At 37.3% G+C, this 23779-nt stretch overlaps 1 protein-coding gene and 1 pseudogene across 4 annotated transcripts in view; both read right to left on the bottom strand.

Moving 5' to 3' along the window:
- The window catches only part of galnt14 (UDP-N-acetyl-alpha-D-galactosamine:polypeptide N-acetylgalactosaminyltransferase 14 (GalNAc-T14)), a 50868-nt gene extending 30629 nt beyond the window's left edge, over positions 1-20239 (bottom strand). For 3 of the 4 annotated variants that reach the window (XM_048207434.1, XM_048207435.1, XM_048207436.1), the window contains exons 1-3: positions 19821-20239; positions 13968-14137; positions 1994-2092 (exon numbers count right to left, since the gene is read on the bottom strand). In XM_048207434.1, the coding sequence (XP_048063391.1) occupies positions 1994-2092; positions 13968-14137; positions 19821-19955 (404 nt within the window). In that variant the 5' untranslated portion in view covers positions 19956-20239. The remainder of the gene's footprint in view (positions 1-1993; positions 2093-13967; positions 14138-19820) is intronic. The other variant, XM_048207433.1, reaches the window with a different exon arrangement.
- On the bottom strand, positions 355-471 carry LOC125279150 (annotated as a pseudogene).
- Positions 20240-23779: the final 3540 nt, after the last annotated feature.

Below are 23779 nucleotides of genomic sequence, written 5' to 3'. Positions count from 1 at the left end.
GGATGATGGGACGGCAGCCACAGTACAACGGCGCCAGTGCGCTCACCACACACCAGCTGTAGGTGGAGAGGAGAGAGAGTGAAAGAGCCAATTCAATGGATGGGGATTATTAGGAGGCCGTGATTGGTAAGGGCCTATAGAGGGAATTTGGCCAGGACACCGGGGTTACACCCCTACTCTTTACGAGAAGTGCCATGGGATTTTTTAATGACCACAGAGAGTCAGGACCTCGGTTTAACGTCTCATCCGAAAGACGGTGCTTGTTACAGTACAGTGTCCCCGTCACTATACTGGGGTGTTAGGACCCACACAGACCACAGGGTGAGCACCCCCTGCTGGCCTTACCAACACCTCTTCCAGCAGCTACCTGGTTTTCCCAGGAGGTCTCCCATCCAGGTACTAACCAGGCTCAGCCCTGCTTAGCTTCAGTGGGCAACCAGTCTTGGGCTACAGGGTGATATGGCTGCTGTTTTTTTATATATTTATATTTACATATTTGCATTGTGATGTTATTTTCATGAAAATTCATGACAAATTCATTATTTTCTCATTAGTGAAAAACAAATATTTTTATTTAACTCCACATAAATTTAAGGCAGTGCAAAATAAACTAACAAACCTAAAAGTATAAATTAAAAGTAAAATTGCAAGTATAAATACTGCAATGTAGATATCATTATTATTAATTCTGCATTATGGTAATTAGAAGATGGGGAAAATAATGTCTCAATATATTCTTAAGTATATGCACAAAGCTTTACTCCAATGAAATAACTGCTTAGGAACTGATGATTAAAATGGACTCCTCGTCTCTTGTGACCTACTCTAAGCTATACTGAAGCTATATTGACGTGCCCTGACCTGCAGCTACAGTAAGACTTGCTCACTGCTCCATTAACCTACAGTAGGTCAAAGGTCAGGATTGAAAGTGGAGTGGATTTTAACATCGAAAGGCGAAAAACAGTTGCACCAGCAGTGTCAGAATAAATGTGCAAAAATTGTACCATTACTGGTACAACAGCTTGTCACTGGGGCAGTACCTTCAGGGGCACCTTTGTACCTTATTCACCCCTGAAAGGTGGATATTATTAGTGCCTTACACCGTGTCCTAACTAGACGTGATGCAGCGACACACAATAAAAGGTATATTTTTTGTCCTAACTAGCCATGATGGCGACACACAATGTTTCTATTTTAGAAACGGTTTCTATTTTTCCTCGACGTCGCAGCTGGAACAACAACATAAAGTATGAAAATGGTAATTTCAGGTACTGTTCATGTGTTTTATTTAATGTTAAAAGCATCTAATGTGAGTTTGAATATCATTTTGTGTGTCTTTTATAGTCGTAATGAAAGCAACAAATGGACAATTCACAATTCAGGTCTTCAAAATAAATAAAAGGAAACAAGAACGTTCAAATGATCAACTCATTGTGAACAGACAAGTGTATTCTATGACAGAGATTGTTTCAGTAACAGTATGTATTTTAATAATGTTAAAATAGTGTAATATTCATGAATTTGATTATGTACTTAACCATTTCGTTGCGAGTGCCGGGAGCTTGCAGAGAGAGCCGGCCTACGCACTCTTCTGATTGGCTGATATTTTTGATTGACTTTATTGCTTCTCAAAGTGGCGTCTGTTGTAGACAGACAAATTGTTTGTCGCTGGAATCTTAAGGCTTTGCGTCTGGTTAAGACACGGTGTTAGAATAGTAACATGTAAACCTTAAGGTACTACTATGAACCTTTTAGGGGTAAATAACACAAATATGTCTCTTTGAGAGTACTTCCCCGGTGACAAGCAGTTGTACCCCTAAAAATACAATTTTTGCATATTTTGTCTGAAAGTGAATAAGGCAAAAGGAAATAATAGTGCCTAGTTTTATGTAGCACAATGGGGGCTAAAAGGTACATTTTCTTTGTGACAAAAAGAAAAAAATATGCAAATATGCATGAAAATGGAACAGATGGATTTATGTCCAAGCCTTACCTCCTAACTGTGCGCAGTAGGGTAGATCGTGCCTCATTGTGGAACGTGATCACTATGGTGGTGGATGGCAGGTCGGGGTCATAGTGCAGTGTTGTACACCTGGGAGAGACAGGAGGGAGTCAAAATAATGAGACTCTGTGGTACTAATTAAGCATCAGTTTAACATGTGTCAAAACCTTTGCTAAATTTGCACATACTTAATAATCAAACCTGAAGGAGGTCAAGACAGCCTTTGAGCATATGGCGAACAACAGCAACTGCTGAAATGCGTAAAGCAACTGTTTTTAAGGTGCCTTAGTAACCAGTGAACAGTTAAAAATAGACAATATAAAACGGGGCCGTGGTCAAGAGAGATGTTGCCTCTGTTAACAGGCCAACAGCACCCCATTGTGTGGAGGAAGTAGGAACATGTGGTTAGAATGGTAAGGACAGCAGCCAGAACCCAGAGGAGTGGGAGCATCAATAATGGAGGATCTGATTAAAAATAAATAGCATTTTTGCTTCACCCCAAGAGCAGGAGGAGTGGGCCAGCAAAAAGCACTTTGTTTTGAGGATGAACATTCTGACTTGGAGTAAACACCAGCCATTAGCCTGCAGCGCTCCACCTCAGAAAAACAGAAGACTTTAGGTTTTGGCTGTAAAAAGTGTCAGTGGACAAGAAAAAAACAAAAGATCAAAATGACCAGCTAAGTATAAATAACACATAGTCTTCCCCACTCAAAACACAAAACTAATGCCAGCCAAACTACATAATATTTTTTTTTTTGTTACAATAGTTGCTGTGTCAGATTCTGTTGATTTTTGACTTCTAAATTCTTCTTTTATCATTAATAAGAAACTTGTCAGACTACACATTAGGGCTTTTTATACTTGAAAAGTTAACCCTGGGTTATTCTAAACCCTAGGTAAACGGAATCCTGTGTTATCTTGCTTCATGTTTCACGCTGCTCATAATTTACCCAGGATTAACAATTAATCCTGGGTATTCATTAGCTGACGTTTCACATTGTACATTCCTAAACCCTGGGTTAATGTTCTTATTTGCAAGTTTGCTGTGTCAGTGTCATTGATTGGATAAACACAGCATGCAACCTGTTTACATAGGCTAGCTAGCTCTAGCATTCTGTACTATCAAGTTTATACTGAATGGACATTTAGGACTATAAAGGTAAGAATGAAACGGTCTCTTCTTCTTCACTCAAATTGTCGCGTTTTCTGTCATCATTTGACATTTTTCCTCTCAAATGCTAAATTTACTGTTTATATTCAATGTGAAGTGTTTCTGTGACTGTTCAAAGCAGGCAAATATGAGTATGTGATTGGTTGTCTGTTGCTAAGCATCTGGCTGTAACATTTTAACTCTGCATCGTTTCAGACTGTAAAAGTTTGGCACCAACAGCAAAAATATACTAACCCTGCTTTGGAGGTTTTATAAACCCGGGTAAAAACCCCGCTTCTAAATTACAAGTGTGAAACGTTCCTTTACCCGGGGTTAAAAACTGTGTTTAGAATGATAACCCCTGGTTAAGTGCAGTGTGAAAATGCCCTTTTGCTTCCTGACCAATCATCGTAAACTGTTAACTGCCATAGCTACAGAATGCAAAAATCACTAAGCAACAATAAAGTGGACAGCGTAATGGATCATTTAATCATTTGACAAAGTAAAAAAAAAAAAAAGTCATAAAAAAAAGGGAAAAAAAGGTTGCTTTTTGCATTAAATGTTATACAGATACAATTAAAATGGCACATAATCATAAAACAACATTTACTCATCTAATCTGACACATATCAACGTCCACAGCAAGTCAGTTATTCTTCCGTATTACCTCAAAAATTTGAGGTGGTCTCATGTAAATCCACTATTCCTATAAAGCTCTTATTACATTAATTATATTAGTAGAAGCATTGACTACTTGCATCATAAAGTGAATGCCTATTTAATTTTGTGTTTAATATGGCTTGCTTAATTAATGGCTCTGTTCCAATCTGGTGAGCCACCTTGCTGTCTGCTGCATACAAAGGCAGTCTTATAGTGCTTCTTACACAAACCACATATAGGAGATTCGACTCAAAATGTATTTATTAAAAAAACTGTAATAATTATAACAATGCAAAGGACATACAATTATTGGAGCAAAATGATCAATTAGTTATCTCAGAAGGCATCATGGAGCTTGTGAAGCATGTTTTAGAATGCTGCCTACGTAGGCAGTTCACTTGGTTTTGGAACAAAGCCAATCTGTCTGGAAAGCCTGCTACTGAAAGTGACTGAAATTGACTGTTTATTGCATTAGCAGAGTGTAATTTAGGCCTTTTCCATATTTTTTTTTCACTCTAATGCGATCATTTAAATATTGAGTCAAACTGTGAAATAACGCGATATAGATTTCGCCATTCATTAGACAAGCCATAGCCTCTAAAATGGTTTAATCAGAGCATCAGTGCTCTGTTGGAGCAACACATACTGTAAAGTGCAGATGTATTTATGTTTAATGTCAAAACTTTTGGGGGTTAAACAGTCATGATAAATTTGCTTAGGAATGAAGTACATATATATCCTGCTTTTGCTTATTCATTCATGAATACAGTTAGATCAGCCTTAAACACACTTTATGAGCTAAGGGGCTAAGGGGTGCATTCACAGCTTTATATGCTGTTTGAAGCCAGCCTGGGAGCGGGATCCATCGCTCAATGCAGCTATCGCCCAAGGTCTTTTGAGATAGGGGGATGCTTTATACAGCAAAACACAGAGCATCATTAGGGTTTCTGTCAGAAAACAACATCTGGGAGAGGGGAAGCATATTGCTGTGTACTTGATATTTTGCCAAAATGATGGATGCGTCCCTGAGAAAATTGGGAACTGGGAATTTGGTCTTAGCGTTTCTCATTATGATGTATCCAACTCGCTTTCCTTAAGATTTTTACTGCTGGACAAAAACACAACATATGGCCACACCAATGAAAATAGTGCATATGACAAATAGGAAAAGGCAGGAAACGCTAATTAAATAAGCTGCTCTAGTGAGTAATTGCTCTGCATGCTTTGCATATGTTTTATTGTTTGATATACGAAGAACAATGACAGGAACCGACGAGGAAGTTTATCATGAAAATATGTATTCATGTCTCAGATGCTCTGCGGAGATGCAAATGTCCTTCAGGTGCTCCTTTTGTTATACACACAATAGGATGTCTAAGAGCTCTAGGGAAACGAGTGACACTGCTCCAACCTTGGCGAGCCAGAACAGCCCAGGAGGAAATATGCCTTTCATTAAGCTTGAGCTACAATGAGAAATAAACAGTCCCAAAATATCCAAAGACCTCCAAAAAGAAGCAGTTTTGTAAATTTTATAGATAAGTCAGTGGAGACCTAACAGGAAGCAAGAGGGGAAACTGGAGATACAGTATCATGGTTCTTCAAGTAATGAGCATGAGATCACCAGTTTTTAAAAAACCTGTGCTTGATTTGTAAGGATGCTGGTGTGAAGACACTGTCCTTGACGTCTGATTGGCTACTGCTGATGATCTGAGGCACTTTCTCTCAGGCTTGCCACATGCCCATCATTACTGAACAGTGGGAGCAGATACAGAGTGGTTGACTCTAATTAGAGGAAAAGAAATTACACTTCTCTAATATGAAGCCTAAAACGTAAGTCATGAAAGCATCAAAGAAATATTGTCAATTATGTTTCTGGAAGGCAGAAAATAAACACTGCAGCTGTTTCATTATAAATATCAGTTAGGAAATACTTGAATTTCAGTGTCCTATCAAGTGGGAGTACATTTTCACACACATATGTGATATTTGTCATATGACATTCCTGTTAAAAAAAAAAAACAGTATATGCTGGTTAGGTATGTTTTGAAACATGGCAGCTGGTTTGAGCTGGTTTAAGCTGGTCAAGTGTTGGTCAAGTGCTGGTCCTAAGCAAATAGCTCCAGCTCAGGACCATCTTATAACCAGCTCAGGACCAGCTTAAACCAGCTCAAACCAGCTGCCATGCTTCAAAACATACCTAACCAGCATATGCTGTTTTTTTCAACAGAGATACACCTGAATAAATTACATCTATTTACTTTTTCATGACAGTGTCCATGCAATGTTAAAAATGTCTGGGGTGCTCAGCATAATGGTTTCCTATCATTGCAGAGATCTATCGATTGCAGTAGCTAACACTGTATTGATTTACAAATTCATAGTTTCACCATTGCCATGTAGGCTATTTGAATGTCATTATACAGCAGCCATAACTCACAATAAAACTGAATTACAGTAACATTTCACTCATAAATGGCTATAAAAGGGTCCGGTCCCTGACTGCATTCATCAAGAAATGAAGGTAGATTTACAACAATAAATGTCTGTCTGCCAAACGTGGACATCTAACAATGACCATTAGAATGACCATAGACAAAATCTGAAGTTTAAATGGGTCATATCATAAATTTTGTATTACTCATTTTTTTCCTACTGGGATGCACTTATGGTGTTACAATGGAACTATAAAATTGCTTTGTTAGAATGAAACCATTTTTGTCTGAATTATATTGTGACAGGTTTACAAAATGTAGACAGTCACAAATTCAAATGTATTCATCTCACTCAATGACTCACTCAGAAAGACAGTCACTTGTTTTATTCCTGAAAGAATCAAGGTTTTGAATGAATTGGTTAAATAAATGATTCAATAAATCACAAAGACAGTCACTTGATTCAGAATTGAAAGAATCAGTGATTTACACAAATCAACTGAATTAATGATTCAATTAATCACTTATAAAGACCAGCATGTAATCAGCAGAAAGAATCACTGAAAAATCAATAAGGTCTTGTTCACAGTCAGTCCAAATCTGATTCTTTGTGTATCCGATTGGAATCTGATCTAAATGATTGACTGTTAACACTGTGTATAGCAACTGTTCAGATCTGATTTATGTGTCCCATGGCTCTCTTTCGTTTTCCAGAATATCTGTGTTGCTTTCCGTGGCAATGCCTTAAGTTGGTAGGACTACACCAAAAACAACATGGAGGGGTGTGCAACAGAACGGAGGCTGGCATGAGTGGCTTTACTCTGTGCTGCCATCTCTTCCGCACAGTGAAAGAAGTGAAGACACCTCATCACTGGACCACAGAGATGTCTCCATTGTATTATAATATTCTGCATGACCTGTATATTGACAATAACAAAATGCAACCTTGTTTCTGCAATGACGTCTGACGTGTTTACATATTACATGATGCGAGTTGTGAGAAAGTGCACATGTTGGCAGAAAAGCTACATGAAATACGATCAGAGTGGTCAGACTGAAATAAAGTCCAAGAAATGAGATTTGAATAGGATTTCAAACCACATATGAATGTAACTTGAAATGGATTTGTAAAAATCAGATTTCATGTGATTTTTTGCCGTTCACACTTGCTAAATATGATCTGGATTCCAATCAGATATGCAGAAAAATCGGATTTGGACAGACAGTCTGAGCATGGCTTAAGTTCCAGTGCTGTTGGACTGTTACCAGCATTCTATTTGAGGATTCAAGGCCCAAAACTAACTGTTGTATAAAATGTAACTATTTAAAATTGGAAATCCTGATAATATCCTGCTTTCTGGAAGAAGGTGCAAAGTAAACATTAAAAACGTAAGAGTCCTTTACAGAATCTTTCAGTGAAATTCATCAAGTCAGACTGCAGTGTTTTAGTAATCTAAAAAACTACAGGCCATCTTTGCCATGGTTATATTCCACCCCCTCCCTGGTGTTTCATCACAGTGACTCTGAAGCCTCTTTTTGAATTGAATAAATGGCAGCTTTAATGAACAACATTTGCAAAGCTCCTGGTGCCTGAGCTTATCTGTTATTAGCCCTTGAGGAATGGAAGTCCTTCTGAATTGAGGTTCATGCTAATTTCCTCTGGTGGTGGCTCTTTTCTCTGAAGCAAAATGAGGTTCAGGCACCAGGCTAAGTGAAAGGACCAGGGTCTTGCCACAGATGGCTGTCAAAGTTTCATTCGGCATTTGATTGAATGCTCAGCCAGTTCAGGGACTAAGCTTGCCTGAAGACACTTGAAGGAATGTGTATACTGAGAGCAAATGTGCAGTGCGAATGCATGACCCATGTTAGGTTGCTTAATGTACTCTAATCTGATCATGCAGTAGGAGAAAATGCACCAAGATTCACTAGAATCTTGTTAAAAGAGAACATATAAATCCAGCAAGGTTATATTTATTGACTAAATATAGTCAACACAACACTAACACAAAAACCTTGCAACTATACTGACGTCCAAAGCCACAATCAAACAGTGGCTCCTGCTGGCACAGTGGAATTATCCTTTGTTTGTCCAATTTCAGCTTAAGTTAATTAAGAGGTAGCGTTGGCACTTTGATTGCATTTCCCTGGAAATTTCAATATTGTGCTACTGGTCAACAACGGCATGAACAATGAGTGTGGTGTTCCTACTGTAATTACAAAGGCATTTGAGTCATGTAAGAGGAAGGAAGAAACGAGGGCTACATAGAAAATAGTCGACACTGGGAAAGAGAGAGAGAGTATAGCATTAAAGTACAGGGCCTGCATAATGAGCCGCCTCCTCACCTTTTATCGGAGATTCTCTCTACTGTCTCCCTGTCCCTGCATGAATTATTTTATAGAGAATTATAATGCACCGCTTTAGAGGCCCCAACAGCTCTCTAGATGATTTCTCATAAACCTGAAATATACCTGCATATTTTGGAGACTGTGCAACTGAGAATAACCAATGGTTAGCTTTTAGTTGACAAGGCACATTCATCAATAATTTTTTCTGTTGACAAAACAGTGGGTTTGTGGCCTGCGTTATGAAACATGTCTGCAATTCTCAGAAAACTCTGCATACACTAAGAAATGCTGGGTTAAAAACAACCCAAGTTGGGTTGAAAATGGACAAACCCAGCAATCAGGTTATTTTAACCCAGCAGTTGGTTAAATATTTGCCCATCTGCTGGGCAGTTTTATTTAACTCAACTATTGTTTAAAAATTACTGTATTGCTTAAAGGTGCCCTAGAACTTCTTTTTAAAAGGTGTAATACAAGTCTAAGGTGTCCCCTGAATGTGTCTGTCAAGTTTCAGCTCAAAATACCCCATAGATTTTTTTTAATTCATTTTTTTTAACTGCCTATTTTGGGGCATCATTAACTATGCACCGATATATAGGTGGCGGCCCCTTTAATTCTCGTGCTCCCCCTCCCCCGGAGCTCACGCTTGCCTTGAACAGCATAAACACAGTTTACACAGCTAATATAACCCTCAAAATGGATCTTTACAAAGTGTTCGTCATGCATGCTGCATGCATACATCGGATCATGTGAGTATAGTATTTATTTGGATGTATTACATTTGATTCTGAATACGTTTGAGGCTATGCTGCGTGGCTAAAGCTAACATTACACACTGTTGGAGAGATTTATATAGAATGAAGTTGTGTTTATGAATTATACAGACTGCAAGTGTTTAAAAATGAAAATAGCGACGGCTCTCTTGTCTCCGTGGATACAGTAATAAATGATGGTAACTTTAACCACATTTAACAGTACATTAGCAACATGCTAACGAAACATTTAGAAAGACAATTCACAAATATCACTAAAAATATCATGTTATCATGGATCATCTCAGTTATTATTGCTCCATCTGCCATTTTTCGCTATTGTTCTTGCTTGCTTACCTAGTCTGATGATTCTGCTGTGCACATCCAGACATTCTGCCCTTGTGTAATGCCCTAACATGGGCTGGCATATGCAAATATTGTGGGCGTACACCCCGACTGTTACGTAACAGTCGGTGTTATGTTGAGATTCGCCTGTTCTTCGGAGGTCTTTTAAACAAATTAGATTTACATAAGGAGGAAACAATGGAGTTTGAAACTCAGTGTATGTCTTTTCCATGTACTGAACTCTTGTTATTCAACTATGCCAATATAAATTCAATATTTAATTCTAGGGCACCTTAGCACAATAAAAATGTATTAATTTCCATATTAATACAGGTTCACCTTTTGATTATTCTTGTTGCCTGTAGTAATTATGTGTCTGATTTTTGATTTCCAACCTATTTTGGGTTCATTTTAATATAGTAATTTAGTAAACAATATAGTATAGTAATTTTTAAACAATAGTTGGGTTAAATAAAACTGCCCAGCACGGTGAGCAAACATTTTACCCAACTGCTGGGTTAAAACAACCCAGTCACTGGGTTTGTCCATTTTCAACCCAACTTGGGTTATTTTTAATCCAGCATTGATGTTTTCTAAACACCAATGAAGTTATTTTAGTTATTTGTTACTGTTACAAGCTGTTACTTAACTGTAATCTATATTAAGCCTAGTCTGCTAATATATAAAGAAATAATAAATTAATAAAGTTGTAATAAATATATATATAATTTATATATATTTAATATATTATATATATTAAAATATATAATAGAATTAATATGTATCTTATTTTTTAATTTAATAAAAACAGCAGAGTAAAACTAAGAACTTGCATTTATTTTGCAGAAAGGCAGAAAATATCTACAGATTTTATCTGGGCTTAAGCTAGTTACTTGAACAAAAACTTAAAACTTTATAAAAAATAAATGACCTACTATTTTCTGAACACAAGCCATGATGTTGAGAATTTCATGATCAAAGATCTTGTTTATTCAAGGAATGCAAATAAAAGATTCTTCAGATTTTTACACAAGACTTTGACCCTGTTTAGACCTGGATTATACATATTATCACATGTGGATAGCGCTGATCACTCATATATGCCAGGGACAGCAGTGAAAGACTATTTACTCATCTATCAATCATCCACTGCAATAAAACAAAGAGTTTTAAACTAGTTTATTAAAGGCAGTGGCGGCTGGTGCTAAATTTTTTTTGGGGGGGGGCACAAAAAAAAAGGAATTAGAGATGCAGAATGGGCTAATTGTTAAATAATGTGATGTAATGTATCACTACTGCTTATCTAAAACATGGAAAATTCAGTATTTAAAGCATGCCATAGGGCTGGGCGATATGGCCAAAAAATCATATCTCTATTTTTGGGCTGAATGGCTATGTATAATCTCGGTATTTTGTACATTTTTCTATTTGAACTAAAAATTTTTTTTAAACAATCTGTATTTAATTAAAAAAAAAATTATTTCACATCCCGCCCAATATTTTCCTACAAACAATGTTCATATTGAAGGCTATGAAAACAACATGAATGTAACCTTGTAGTCTGTTATATTATGTGCAAAAAAAGGGGTCAAATTACATGAGGTCTACATTCTAACATTGTGACACTACAATCTAAAAACAAAATAATGCTTTTTAAAGCAGAAGTGACATTCACTAAACTAAAACTGAAAATAAAAAAAGCACAGATTAATTATTAGTCTATTATGATTATGCTACAACAGTCACTTTACAGTTACTGCTATCATAAAAATACACTTAGTTGTAGGTTCGAAATTCTACATATGGCACATTTATGTTCGCAAACAAAAACAAATAATCAACAACAAATTTTTTAGCTAAATGTATATTTTAGTCAGAATTATTGTGCTCCATCTGTTTTGCACGCATACGCACGGTGGCGCTCGTTCACGGAAGTTTGTGCTTCCACTCCTGTCTCCTGGACAGCAAAATGGAAATATTTTCTCGACTTTCTAACATTTACAGATGGAAAAAATGTCTGTGAAATGTAAGTTATGCACTGAGGAAATTAGTGGATGTCACTTTAGCTTAAAGATTATAAATAGAGACGTTTCCACCAATCGCTGCACAAGTTAAGGTTACGTATGATGACGAAAGCACGTTAGTGCTAGCCCTCCCGGAACCCACAGAGAATGCATTGCAGTGCCTGCAGTTAGAAAAAAAACGTTTTTTGAATGGAAGTCTATGGGAGCACTAGGGGCAATTCTCGGCCAGAGTGAAATAGCCCAAAAAGAGGCGGTACTCCACAGAATGTGACTGAAACTGATTGGACTATAGCCTATATCCAGAGGCAGAACAAAACAGCCTAGCAGTGACAGCTAGCGTAACACTGTGGTTGAAAAAAAATCCGTCCCTTTCTCACTTTGTTGGTGCGTAGCCCTATTGCCCTAATGAAGAAACTGCCTCTGGTTAAAGGGTTAGTTCACCCAAAAATGAAAATTCTGTCATTTATTACTTACCCTCATGCCGTTCAACACCCGTAAAACCTTTGTTAATCTTCGGAACACAAATTAAGGTATTTTAGTTGAAATTTGATTGCTCTGTGAGGCCTTCATAGGGACATTTCCTCTCTCAAGATCCATAAAGGTACTAAAAACATATTTAAATCAGTTCATGTGAGTACAGTGGCTCAATATTAATATTATAAAGCGACGAGAATATTTTTGGTGAGCCAAAACCCCCCCCAAAATAACGACTTATAAAGTGATGGCCGATTTCAAAACACTGCTTCATGAAGCATTGCCGGAGCACAATGAATCAGTGAGAGCTCTCTGACTCCTCCATAGACAACAATTTAATTACCACTTTCAAGGCCCAGAAAGGTAAAATTAAGATTGAACCACTGTAGTTACATGGACTATTATAACCATGTCTTTAGTACCTTTCTGGGCCTTGAAATTGGTATTTAAATTGCTGTCTATAGAGGAGTCAGAGAGCTCTCGGATTTCATCAAAAATATCTTAATTTGTGTTCCAAAGATGAACGAAGGTCTTATGGGTTTGGAACGACATGAGGTTGAGTAATTAATGACAGAATTTTCATTTTTGGGTGAACTAACCCTTTAAGTGTAGATTTTCAATACATGCAAATCCTTGGGAATATGTGTAACATTTGCAGTGAGCTTAAAAATTCAAGTATATTTGGAAGCAAAGCAACAGTGTGTTGGCTTTTTTTTTTCAACATAACACCTTCCCCTCAATTAAAAGGATCACAAGTGATAACATGTGGGGCAGACATAAGAAAATCTGTCACAGCTGATCACTTGCGATCTGATTACCCAAGATGGATGTTAATACCAGGTGTAAACAGAGTAAAAGAATCCAGAAATAGATGAAAAATGATGGCACTCTGCCTGACAGAAGTGACATGCACTAATGAGTGAGTGACCTCCCACAGCACTGCAGAGAGCGAAAATGTACTGTGTCCAGGAGCAGTCTCATTTCATGAGCTACAAATACCATGAGGTCATGTTGCCACCAAGAGCTGCCAAATATCACAGACAGCTGTCTGATTAAGAAGCTCATATACAATTACCAGGGCAAGTGAAAGCATGTTAACAATCCAATTAATTGTATCTGCTAAATACCTGAAACAGCACAGATCCATCTCTTTTTTTGTTTCTTTTATACACTTGTTGGGCATTGCATATGGCAGAGGGTGAAGAAAAATGTGTTGGTGGCATAAGTGCACTACACAAACTGAGTTTTGTCTGTGCAATCACTGAATTAGAACCATAGGCTGATGGAACAGCAACATAAAATTTATGTAGCACAACTGTTTTCAATACTGATAATAATACGAAACATTTCTTGAGAACTATCAGCATATTAGAATGATTTCTGAAGGGTCATGTGACACGAAAGACTGAAGTAAAATTCAGTTTTGCCTTAACAGGAATAAAATATAGGCCTATTCAACACAGAGAACAGTTATTTTAAACTGTAATAATTTTAATAACCATGATCAACTAAGCATAAGAGACTTCTTTCAAAAATATTAAAAATCTTACAACCCCAAACTTTTGAACTGTAGTGTAAACGCATCTAGTATAGCATACCGACCTTATAGAACCTCAGAACTTCTCACTACCCAGCCATGAACCACTTTGATGAACCTTTCATCAGTTTCTAAAAGTTTTCAAGAACTCACAGATGCACCTTCATTCATTTATTATGAACCGTGTGGATATTATATATAGATCACACACACACACACACACACACACACACACACACAAGGCTTACCTGTAATGTCGGGTGTCTCTAAGTGCTCTGTTGCTGGGGATTCTCTCGCTCTCTCTTTGATTGAAGGCATACAGACTGTAGGGGTCCTGGCCTGGCTTCCATTTGTGAGCAGTGAGGTAGCTTTTCTCTTCAAACTCTTCCAGCAGGTCATCCCACTCAGCATCTGAAATCTACAACATAATGGAAACACAGCAGTGAGATATATTGTAATCATTTAGTCTATTTATTTTTCACTGTCTGTTATCTTGTTCAACAGAAATACTGGAAGTCAAAGACACTTCAGGTTGCATAAGTTAACTTTACAGGTCTGACCAAACAAAAAGCCTAGCATCTTTGAATTTCAAATCTAAAATCAGCAACAAATAAATGAATAAATAAATAAATAAATAACAAACCACTGCAAAATCCAAGACTCTAAAATGAGCGTGTTCATTTGGTGAAAAGAAACATTCAGTAAACCTTTTAAAAGTGGGGAAAGTAAATAAAGTGGCTGACGGCTGTAGGCAATATTCCCAATTATCATAAGAAAGTCATTAATATTTCAGCGTTCTGCAGCACAATCACACCAAACCCCTCGAAATATAAAGCAAGCGGCAAGCTGTAGTCACAAATTTTAAGGGTTGAACACACCACGTCTTGGAATCCATAAGGCCATATCAATCATAATTTAATAAACCTCCACATTCTGCACCGACAGCAGCTTGAGAGTTTCCATGTTTTCCCACTTATTATTTCCTTGAGCTTTTTTGCTGATGTTAGACCATTAAGAGGGCTGGAGGCTGTTGGTTATGGTTGGGGCTGGTGATTACCCGTGCCAGCAGGTTGCTAGTTTCTCCCCAGACGCCTATATGAATGCTGACTGATGATGATGCTTCCTTCTCTCCTGCGTTTCCAAATGCAGCTACTGCCCTCAATGGAAATAATTGCTACTAGCATTCGTATTTGTGCAGAGATTCTGCTTAAAACAATAGAGAGGGTTGTTACTATGAAAACACACATCATAAATCAATAACCCGTGCTCATGACAGGTGCAGTTTCAGAGGTATTGCTAATTAGGACTAAGGGGGTACAGAGAATTATTTTTTTAAAGCATGAATTTTCTAAAAATATAAGCCTTAGTGAAGTTTGTGAACAGACATGTAAAGAATAAAACAAATATAATTAGAAAAAGTAATCTGTAATGTAAGGATGTACCCAAAAGATAAAAATACCTAAAAGTCATTAAAAAACAGTTCTCACTTGGAATAATATAAAGAAACTTTACGCTCACTTTTTTGCTATAAAACAACATTAATATTGAGCTATTAAATTTTACTTCTGGACTAAGTGGACTTCAGGGCATTTTAAACACAGTGAGTTAAGAATTCACCAATGAGCTCACACGCCTTTTCACAGTATTGCGTGTGTAGTCGGAATGTCATGGCCCGCTGCTTTACAACAGCCACAACAGCATCTTTACAGCCAGTAATAGAGGTGGGTAATTGCACATGTCTGTTTCTTTAGACTGCTTAGCATGATAATGGCTGGGCTTTTAATTCAGTTCGCCAATTCAGATTCCCATTCATATTGTTATCAGATAATATTTTTTTCAAAACTGATGGTTTCTGTCTTTTTTTAAGTCAGGTTGATATTAAAACGCAGAGACACACATTCTGATAATACAAATAATATGTAAATGTTCTCATTAGGAATGTGACATATTCATTAGGAAATTGTTAAAGTCGTTATTTTATATTATATATTATTTATATTATATTAAATATTCTCGTCACTTCATAACATTAAGGTTAAACCACTGTAGTCATGTTGACTATTTTCACACTACTTTTCTGGACCTTGAATGTGGTAATTTCGTTGCTTTCAGCGTTGTGGGTAACACATTACAAGTAACTTGAGTTATGTAATCAGATTACTTTTTAAAGTAACACATTACTTTTTCAATTTACAACAAAATAAGTTACTCCTTCACATTTACTGCTGGACAGCTCTCCTGTCCCCATGTTGAGAGAAATAAAGTGCAGAGGCGTTGTGTGCGCTGTGTGAACATGATGGGTATTGTAGTTCTAAATGTGAACATGCATTTACTCATCTCACTTGCACGGAAATATTCTTCAGTATTCCTCAAAATGAATAAAAACAGTGAAATTCAAACTCAGAATTTTACACAAACATGTAATAATTAACTGTATAATTTAATCTCACTTTATTAACCAATGTCTTTGCTGCTGCCGTCAATCATCTAAATCAGCCGTACTAATAAGCAAATATTACTTTATATTTAGAAATAATAGTGTAGAACTTCCTTCTCCTGTATCCTATTCTTTTTTAATCCAGAATGGCAGCACAGCTGAAAGGTTTGTTTGAGCTGCGCCCTCTACTGTACAGGCGTAAATATGCATTTCCTTCAGCCTGAGGCTTATTCATTTCACTTTTGGTGTGAAAAGACCTTAACATTCGCCAAAAAACAGAATATTTTTTGTTATTTAAAAACAAACAAACAAGCAAGCCAAGCCCAGATGAGAAAAAGTAACTAAGTAACGCAATTAGTTACTTTTTTAAGGAGTAACGTAATATTGTAATACATTACTTTTAAAAGTAACTTTCCCCAACACTAGTTGCCTTCTATGGGAGATTAAAAAAAAAAACTCTCGGATTTCATCAAAAATATCTTAATTTGTGTTCTGCAGATGAACGAAGGTCTTATGGGTTTGTAACAACATGAGGGTGAGAAAGAAATTTCATTTTTGGGCGAACTAACCATTTAAGAATCAATATCATTTCATCAAAATGAGAATTGATAAAAAAATCAAGAAATAGATATTGTTAACCCAGCCCTAGTTTTTTTTACCCACATCACCACAGGCAATTTATTCATTCTGCGTTTATCTAAAACAGGCCTAGAAACTTTGAAGCGACATGTCAAACCTACAGGCTGAGCTAAAGTTTAAATGACAAAAGGTGTGAACGCAAGTAAAAATGTTACAATGTTGCTATTCTAGACACTTTAGGATTAGGGCACAATGACTCACTGCAAAATGAACTCTTTTAATGATTAAGCATACTCAGTAATAGAAACAGAATTTAATTAGCACATGAAAAAAAAAAGATGACAGGTTCGGAATCAATGTGTCAAATTTCCTATCTGCTTAACAATTTTATTCGCCTTCAAAAAGCAGCGTCCGCGCACCCACCCCCACGCTCCCCGCTGAAATCATTAGCTTCTTGATGCTCCACAGTCACTGATCAGGGCATTTGAGCTGTGCAACGTTTGGGGCTCAGTGTTCCCCCAGCTCCCACAGAGCTCAGCCTTCTAATGAGAGGAGGAGGACAGACTGAGGAAGTGGTAATTGGATCCTCCCTGTCCTGTCGTCTGTACTCCGTATGTGTGGTTGTGTGGGTCCTTTTTATAGAGCTTTCTACACCACCAAAGCCTCTGCCCTCTTGCAAAGCACAAAACCACACATCTGAACTTTCATAAGGCTTCTTTTGAAATCCTGCTCCTTTTTAAGGGCCTCAGCACACTCTCAGCAGGTACAGAAGTCATGCATGACTGTAAAACTGGTCTGCGGAATTGCATTAAAATGATTCATTCCGATGTTCTGTCAGAATTCATGTGCAAGCAAATGATGAGTCCATCAAACTCCATCTGTCCGGTCTAACACCAGTGACACGAAGCCACCGTGAATATACCACACAACAACACTGTCTGCTTGTGTAATCTGTATTGTGGGACATATCTGCCATGAATCATGGTAATAGCAGATGTCATGGGTGATATCTCAGTCCTACCTCACCATTATAAAGATAATGCATCACTCTACTGATGGGGGAGTATCTTCCCATCGAATCTGAGTGAGATGTCACCACCATTTGATGAATGGTTTGAACACACTGGCCACCGTGACACACACCGCATTCACCTCAACAGCCGCTGTGCCAACCCTGTATTTCATATTCCTCCTCGCCAATAACAGCTATTGCAGGTTCGGCCTTCCCTGTCAGGGTTATTACAGAAAATAGATATTGAAGCAAACAGCAAATGGAAACATGTTGTTCAACACAGAATACTAAAGTAGTCATTTCTCTCCCAGCGCTTAGTTGTATTTAAAGGGGGGAGTTTCTGCAAAATTTATCACTGCGGTTTTCAAGGCCACATTAACTGTTTACTTATTTTTAGTTTTACATCCTCGCACAAGGGCGTACAAAAAGATAAAAAGCTGAGAATAAAAAAGTCAAATCCATCACTACTCAAGCATTCACCAACTAAGAATTTTTTCTGATATAAATCCAGTCATTATACCATAAAAAGTCTATCACTGTCTCCACACATATGTAAGGAGCACGTGCTAACTGTGTCATATTTCCGTTCCTATAGAGTGTTGTTCAGTGTTGTGATATATTGCACCATATATCATGTTTCATACCCCATTACCCTCAGTGATACTTTATTGTCATATACCAGCCGCTGTTTCAATGAAAAACTGACTTACAAGATGTACAAGACTTGCTGCAGATTTACGCAACAATACAGCGACTAGAGCTTTTTACTAATGCAACAGATATGAGCATCATCTCACTTTATACTGTTTGTAAATATCCTTGACCTTCTGTTCCCATTACTTTCTATCTTACAAAATAGTGGAATTATGTATTGATCATCCGGTTATATGTCTTCAGAACAAGAGAACTATCAATTTCTTATTTACTATTTAATCTCACACATACAAACTGACTGTTTTATACAGTATATAGCATTCATCTAAAAAACATAATCTTGAATTACTCTTGTGGGGAATTAAATATACAAAAACAAGTATATGACATGCAGTTCAAACATCCAGGACCACGTAAATGTTTAATTGCTCAAAGTTTTCTCTTTGATAGACTTAATAGAGTTCTTTAAGTATCAGTTTTGTCTCAGATGTTTCTCCTTCAATGGCTTAGAATGAGTAAAATAGATGCGAATCAGACAACTATTTACATACAGTAAGAATATAGAGATATAAAATGAATGTGGGTGGAATATAACTCACAAAATTTACTTTTGTAAGGAATTTGAGTTCAATCTCAGACTGGTATCTTTTTTGCAAACCGTTTGAGACTCCTCGGAAACTCCAGAATAGAGGAGCCACATGTGAGAATATTATTTATCAAGAGAAAGTAGACTTAAGAAATAAAGCTCATTGCTGTCTATTAGAAACAAGCGACAGTACAAATATCTGTTTAATGGTTTATCTTTCCTGTGGGGAGTCAGAAAGTGGCTGAACGGTTTCTAGAGCAAATGTCATGGGTACAAATAGTCTTGGTTCATGTATAGCCTTAATTACGAACATTTTTTACAGACTATTTAAATATTTACTTTCCACTCAGTTATCTAGATTGAATATCTGCCCCCTCATGTATGCACTTATTATATATGAAAGCTGTTTCCTTGCGTCCATCATTCTGACTGATAGGAATTCATGTTTGAATTAGCAAAAGAGAAAAAAGAGGGGGAAAATGCTATTATAGAATTATATTTGTCAACAAACAAAATGCGAAAAGGTTATCGCAAAGCATATTATTTCGTCTCCCGAGGGAAAAGTGCTAAATTTCTCCAAGCTGAGAATAAGTTCAGAAGAGGATTTCTTATTTTATCACACCCAACCATATAAAATATTGTAGGCTACATGTTGGACAGTTTTGTCCTTTATTATCGGCTCAGATATCATAAAAGTGACGCGCCTATACAAATATTTTCTCTCAGAAATAGAAAAACAAGGAATTAAAGAGTTACTGACAGATCTTAAAAAAACAACCAATTCAAGCCATTTCGTCTTTGAGGTTGTAACGTTACCTGTATGTATCACTCACCTCTTTTACTTTCGGTTGCTCGTTTCTTTGGTCAGGTAGTATTTTCCGGCTATTCAGCAATATGAAATAGAGTAAAGCGGCTATCCAAAACAGCGCTGCGAGAGCTAAAGTGAGCTTTCGAGAAAGCCTCTTCATTTTCAAACGTCCGTTAACGATTCATTTCAGTTTGAAAACCATTCGCGCGCTCCTCTCTCAGTGAACGACAGGCGAATTGTGTCCGCGCGCAGCGCTCGCGCACTTGCCCGTAGTGCCTAATATCCAGGAATGAGGTTGTTGCTCTCGTGCGCAGCGCGCTGACTTGCTGAGATTGTGAGTGACGCTGGACGCTGTCCAGGGCGATTAAAATCATCCTGTGTACCCACCGAGGTACCGACAAAATGTGAATGAGTTTAGCACCACCTACCGCGGAACGGCGCTTTCACGGACCTGCCTGTTCCTGGTGAGCTTCATATTGACTCGCTCTGAATTTCTCTCCGTTATTTGTGAAATGGGCTTACAATAAGCAGGGGTCCCACTCCCATGGGGAGCCTGAAATTATCACAGGACTTTATTATTAGCGATTTCTAGTAATAGAAAAATCTCAGTAAAACCTCTATAAAAATATTTGTTGTTTTAAAATTCTTATTTTGTAGTCATGAATGGCAGGAGCATTCATGGAAATTTATTCCCTTAGACTGGAAAGGTCTGTTTGATTATACATGAAAAGTAACACAGTTTGTTTTGGTTTTAAGTGTCATTTAATCATCTGAATTAAAGTAATATGAAATATCACGTTATATAAGAATATAAGATAACCACAATAATAAACCAGCATTGAACCCCTCATTTACAAAAGTATCAGTCCACAACAAACAAAGCACAAGAGGCAGTTTTGCTTGTGAGTATCTAGTTTATTTGCTAATAATAAGTGCCTCAAAGAATGCGTATTTAATGCCACTAACCTGACACAAGTGTATAGCTTGTAAACAATTAATTTCCAGGTGGATTTTCCCCCTGACTCCTGGATGTTGCATAGTACCAGCCAATCAGATTGGAACAAACAATTTCAGCTGGCTCTTGACATTTTTTTTTTAGCACAACATGCATGAGACAGCCAGTATAGCCAACAGACTGCGGGCGGTCCCCGGACATGCTGTCTGAGGCTGAGATTAAAGTTGATCCATCACCATTTTATCCTTGAAACAGGGCACTTAACCTCAGAAGGACTATCCCTGAAATAAGTGCACTGATACACGGGGCAATTTTTTGAGCAATGTTGCCGAGCACGTGACCGGCTTGGAGATTTCCAAAAAAATTTAAACAAGATGGCAGCCTCTCAGTGGCAGTGGACCGAAGAAAAGGAGTGTGAACTTATATCTTTTTACGCTGGTTAGTTGTCATGTGTCAACCCAAAACAGGGAATTTACCTCTAATGCTTAAAGGGGTTAGTTCACCCAAAAATGAAAATTATGTATAAGATATTTATAAGATATTTTTGATGAAATCCGATGGCTCAGTGAGGCCTCTATTTGCAGCAATGACACTCCCTCTCTCAAGATCCATAAAGGTGCTAAAAACATATTTAAAACAGTTCATGTGAGTACAGTGGTTCTACCTTAATATTATAAAGTGACGAGAATACTTTTTGTGCGGCAAAAAAAAAAAAAAACGACTTTTCAACAATATCTAGTGATGGCCGATTTCAAAACACTGCTTCGAAGCTTTACAAATCTTTTGTTTCGAATCAGTGTTTCAGAGCGCCAAAGTCACATGATTTCAGTAAACGAGGCTTCGTTTACGCGATCTGAACCACTGATTCGAAACAAAAGATTTTTAAAGCTTCGAAGCAGTGTTTTGAAATCGGCCATCACTAGATATTGTTGAGAAGTCGTTATTTTGCTTTTTTGGTGCACAAAAAGTATTCTCATCGCTTTATAATATTATGGCAGAACCACTGTAGTCACATGAACTGTTTTAAATATGTCTGGATCTTCAGATGTTCAGTGACATTGCTGGCAATGGAGGCCTCACAGAGCCATCAGATTTCATCAAAAATATCTTAATTTGTGTTCCGAAGATGAATGAAGGTCTTACGGGTGTAGAACGACATGAGGGTGAGTAATAAATGACATTATATTCATATTTGGGTGAACTAACCCTTTAAAATACCAACAAATTTCCAATTTAATGTACCTAGGCTATAATTTAGCTATCGAATATTTTTAGTTAAATGCTAAAAAGACGTGCTTCATGTAACGTCTGCAGTGCCGTAGGTAGGCCATAGGGAGTATGGCACATGAAAATACCTTTTGATGCGATCGACCCGGATTCAAATCCGCCTTTTGCCAAACTCGCTCTTCTCCCTTTTCCCGTCACAAATCAGATGCATGGGAAAGGCATTTATTTGAAAAGTTGAAATAAAGTGTCTAACAAGTATTTATTGGGTTGGCAATATATTTGCTCCTCTTCGATTAGTCGCTGCCAACTGTTGCCCTTAATTAGTTGCCCTGTGTCTCAACAGGTTGCCCGCTGATTGCAACATTGCCCAGCATCATTGCTCAAAAAGTTGCCCCATGAATCATCACCTTAAGACAGTGAAGACAAAAGTGAGTTAAATTCTTGGGAAAGAAGTATTTCCCGAATATGATGTGCAGAAGTTAAATGTAAATAATTCACTGAAAGTCACAAATAAAACTGATAAGACCACCAGTTAAGAATAAGTTTGAACAATGCAGACCTATATTATGCAGGGTCTGTAGTGTCTCAGATTCATCCTTGTTAGTGTCTGCTGAAGCATGACAGATATATCAAAGCACATAGTTGGTTTCCTCTTCAGTCGCTGGGCCTGAGGGAGCACATTAGCATAGTTCTAATTAGCTCTTATGCCATATGCCAAAGGTTGAATATGCAGCTCAGGGAATATTTTCACAGAAACCTGAATTTTTTTTTTTTTAGTTATGCTACACTCTCAAATTTTAGCATATTCACTAGTATTGTGAATAGTGTTCGCACTTGTATGTGCTCAGTGTTGCTAATGCTATACGGAACCCATGAAAACCATGAGCCTATATTCTTTGTTTCTCTATATTGCAATTAATCTCTTAAACTTGTTAAAGTCAATGTGAATTGCTGTTTGAAACCCATTTTTTTGACATATTTTAGAATGCACTGCATTTTAGGTATTGCATTAATGTTACAACAATGGCCATAATGTGTGATTCTTTATGAAATTGGATTTATGATCTGTTGATTATATAATTTATGATTCTCTCTGCCATCCTCAGCATCTCTGGATAAGATGAGAAAGAAACAAGTTTGTTCTTGTCTCCTGTTCCCGATAAAACCGAGACAAAGGAGTAGGTGTATGTGTCTATTATTGTGTGCTAGCAGTGGTTATTTCACAACTCAGACAGCAAAGCTGAATATACAGTTCTGCTCATGAATCTAGTTCACTTGCTAGCAGAAATTCAAAATATTAAAATTTGAATGCAGATACATGGCAAACTTTGGCAAATCATGTGATTAGTTCTTCGTTGAAAGTGTTGAAAGTACCTTTTTTTGTTTCTGAGAAGACAAATTCAGAATGTTGTCTGAAAACCTGATTGAAGCTTGCAGTTTCCACGAGTGATTACTTCCCTTTTGTTTATATAGTATATGCATTAGATGGTCATAAACTACCGTTCACTGATATTGACTCACACTTTTAACTTACAGATTTTAAAAAATAATCATTTTTTATTAAAAAAGCTCCAATGACAAACAAAAAGAGCCAAACAGATCGTGGCATTTTAGAAGGACGTGGATATGTCAGAGGCCCTGGTTATACTAGACAGATAAATTAGAGGTAAAGAGCATAGACCAAGGATAATGTTACATGGACAGGTCTGTTCTACAAGGCAATCAGCCAGCAGTGAAAGGGGAGCGAAACACGGCCCCTGAAAAACGAATTACCTTAGCGTGACTGAAAGGGAAACAATAGA

This window comes from Megalobrama amblycephala, linkage group LG11, assembly GCF_018812025.1.
Source record: "Megalobrama amblycephala isolate DHTTF-2021 linkage group LG11, ASM1881202v1, whole genome shotgun sequence".
Taxonomy (NCBI): domain Eukaryota; kingdom Metazoa; phylum Chordata; class Actinopteri; order Cypriniformes; family Xenocyprididae; genus Megalobrama; species Megalobrama amblycephala.
Note: the sequence above shows the minus strand (reverse complement) of the source record. Positions and strands in the feature narration are given on the sequence as shown.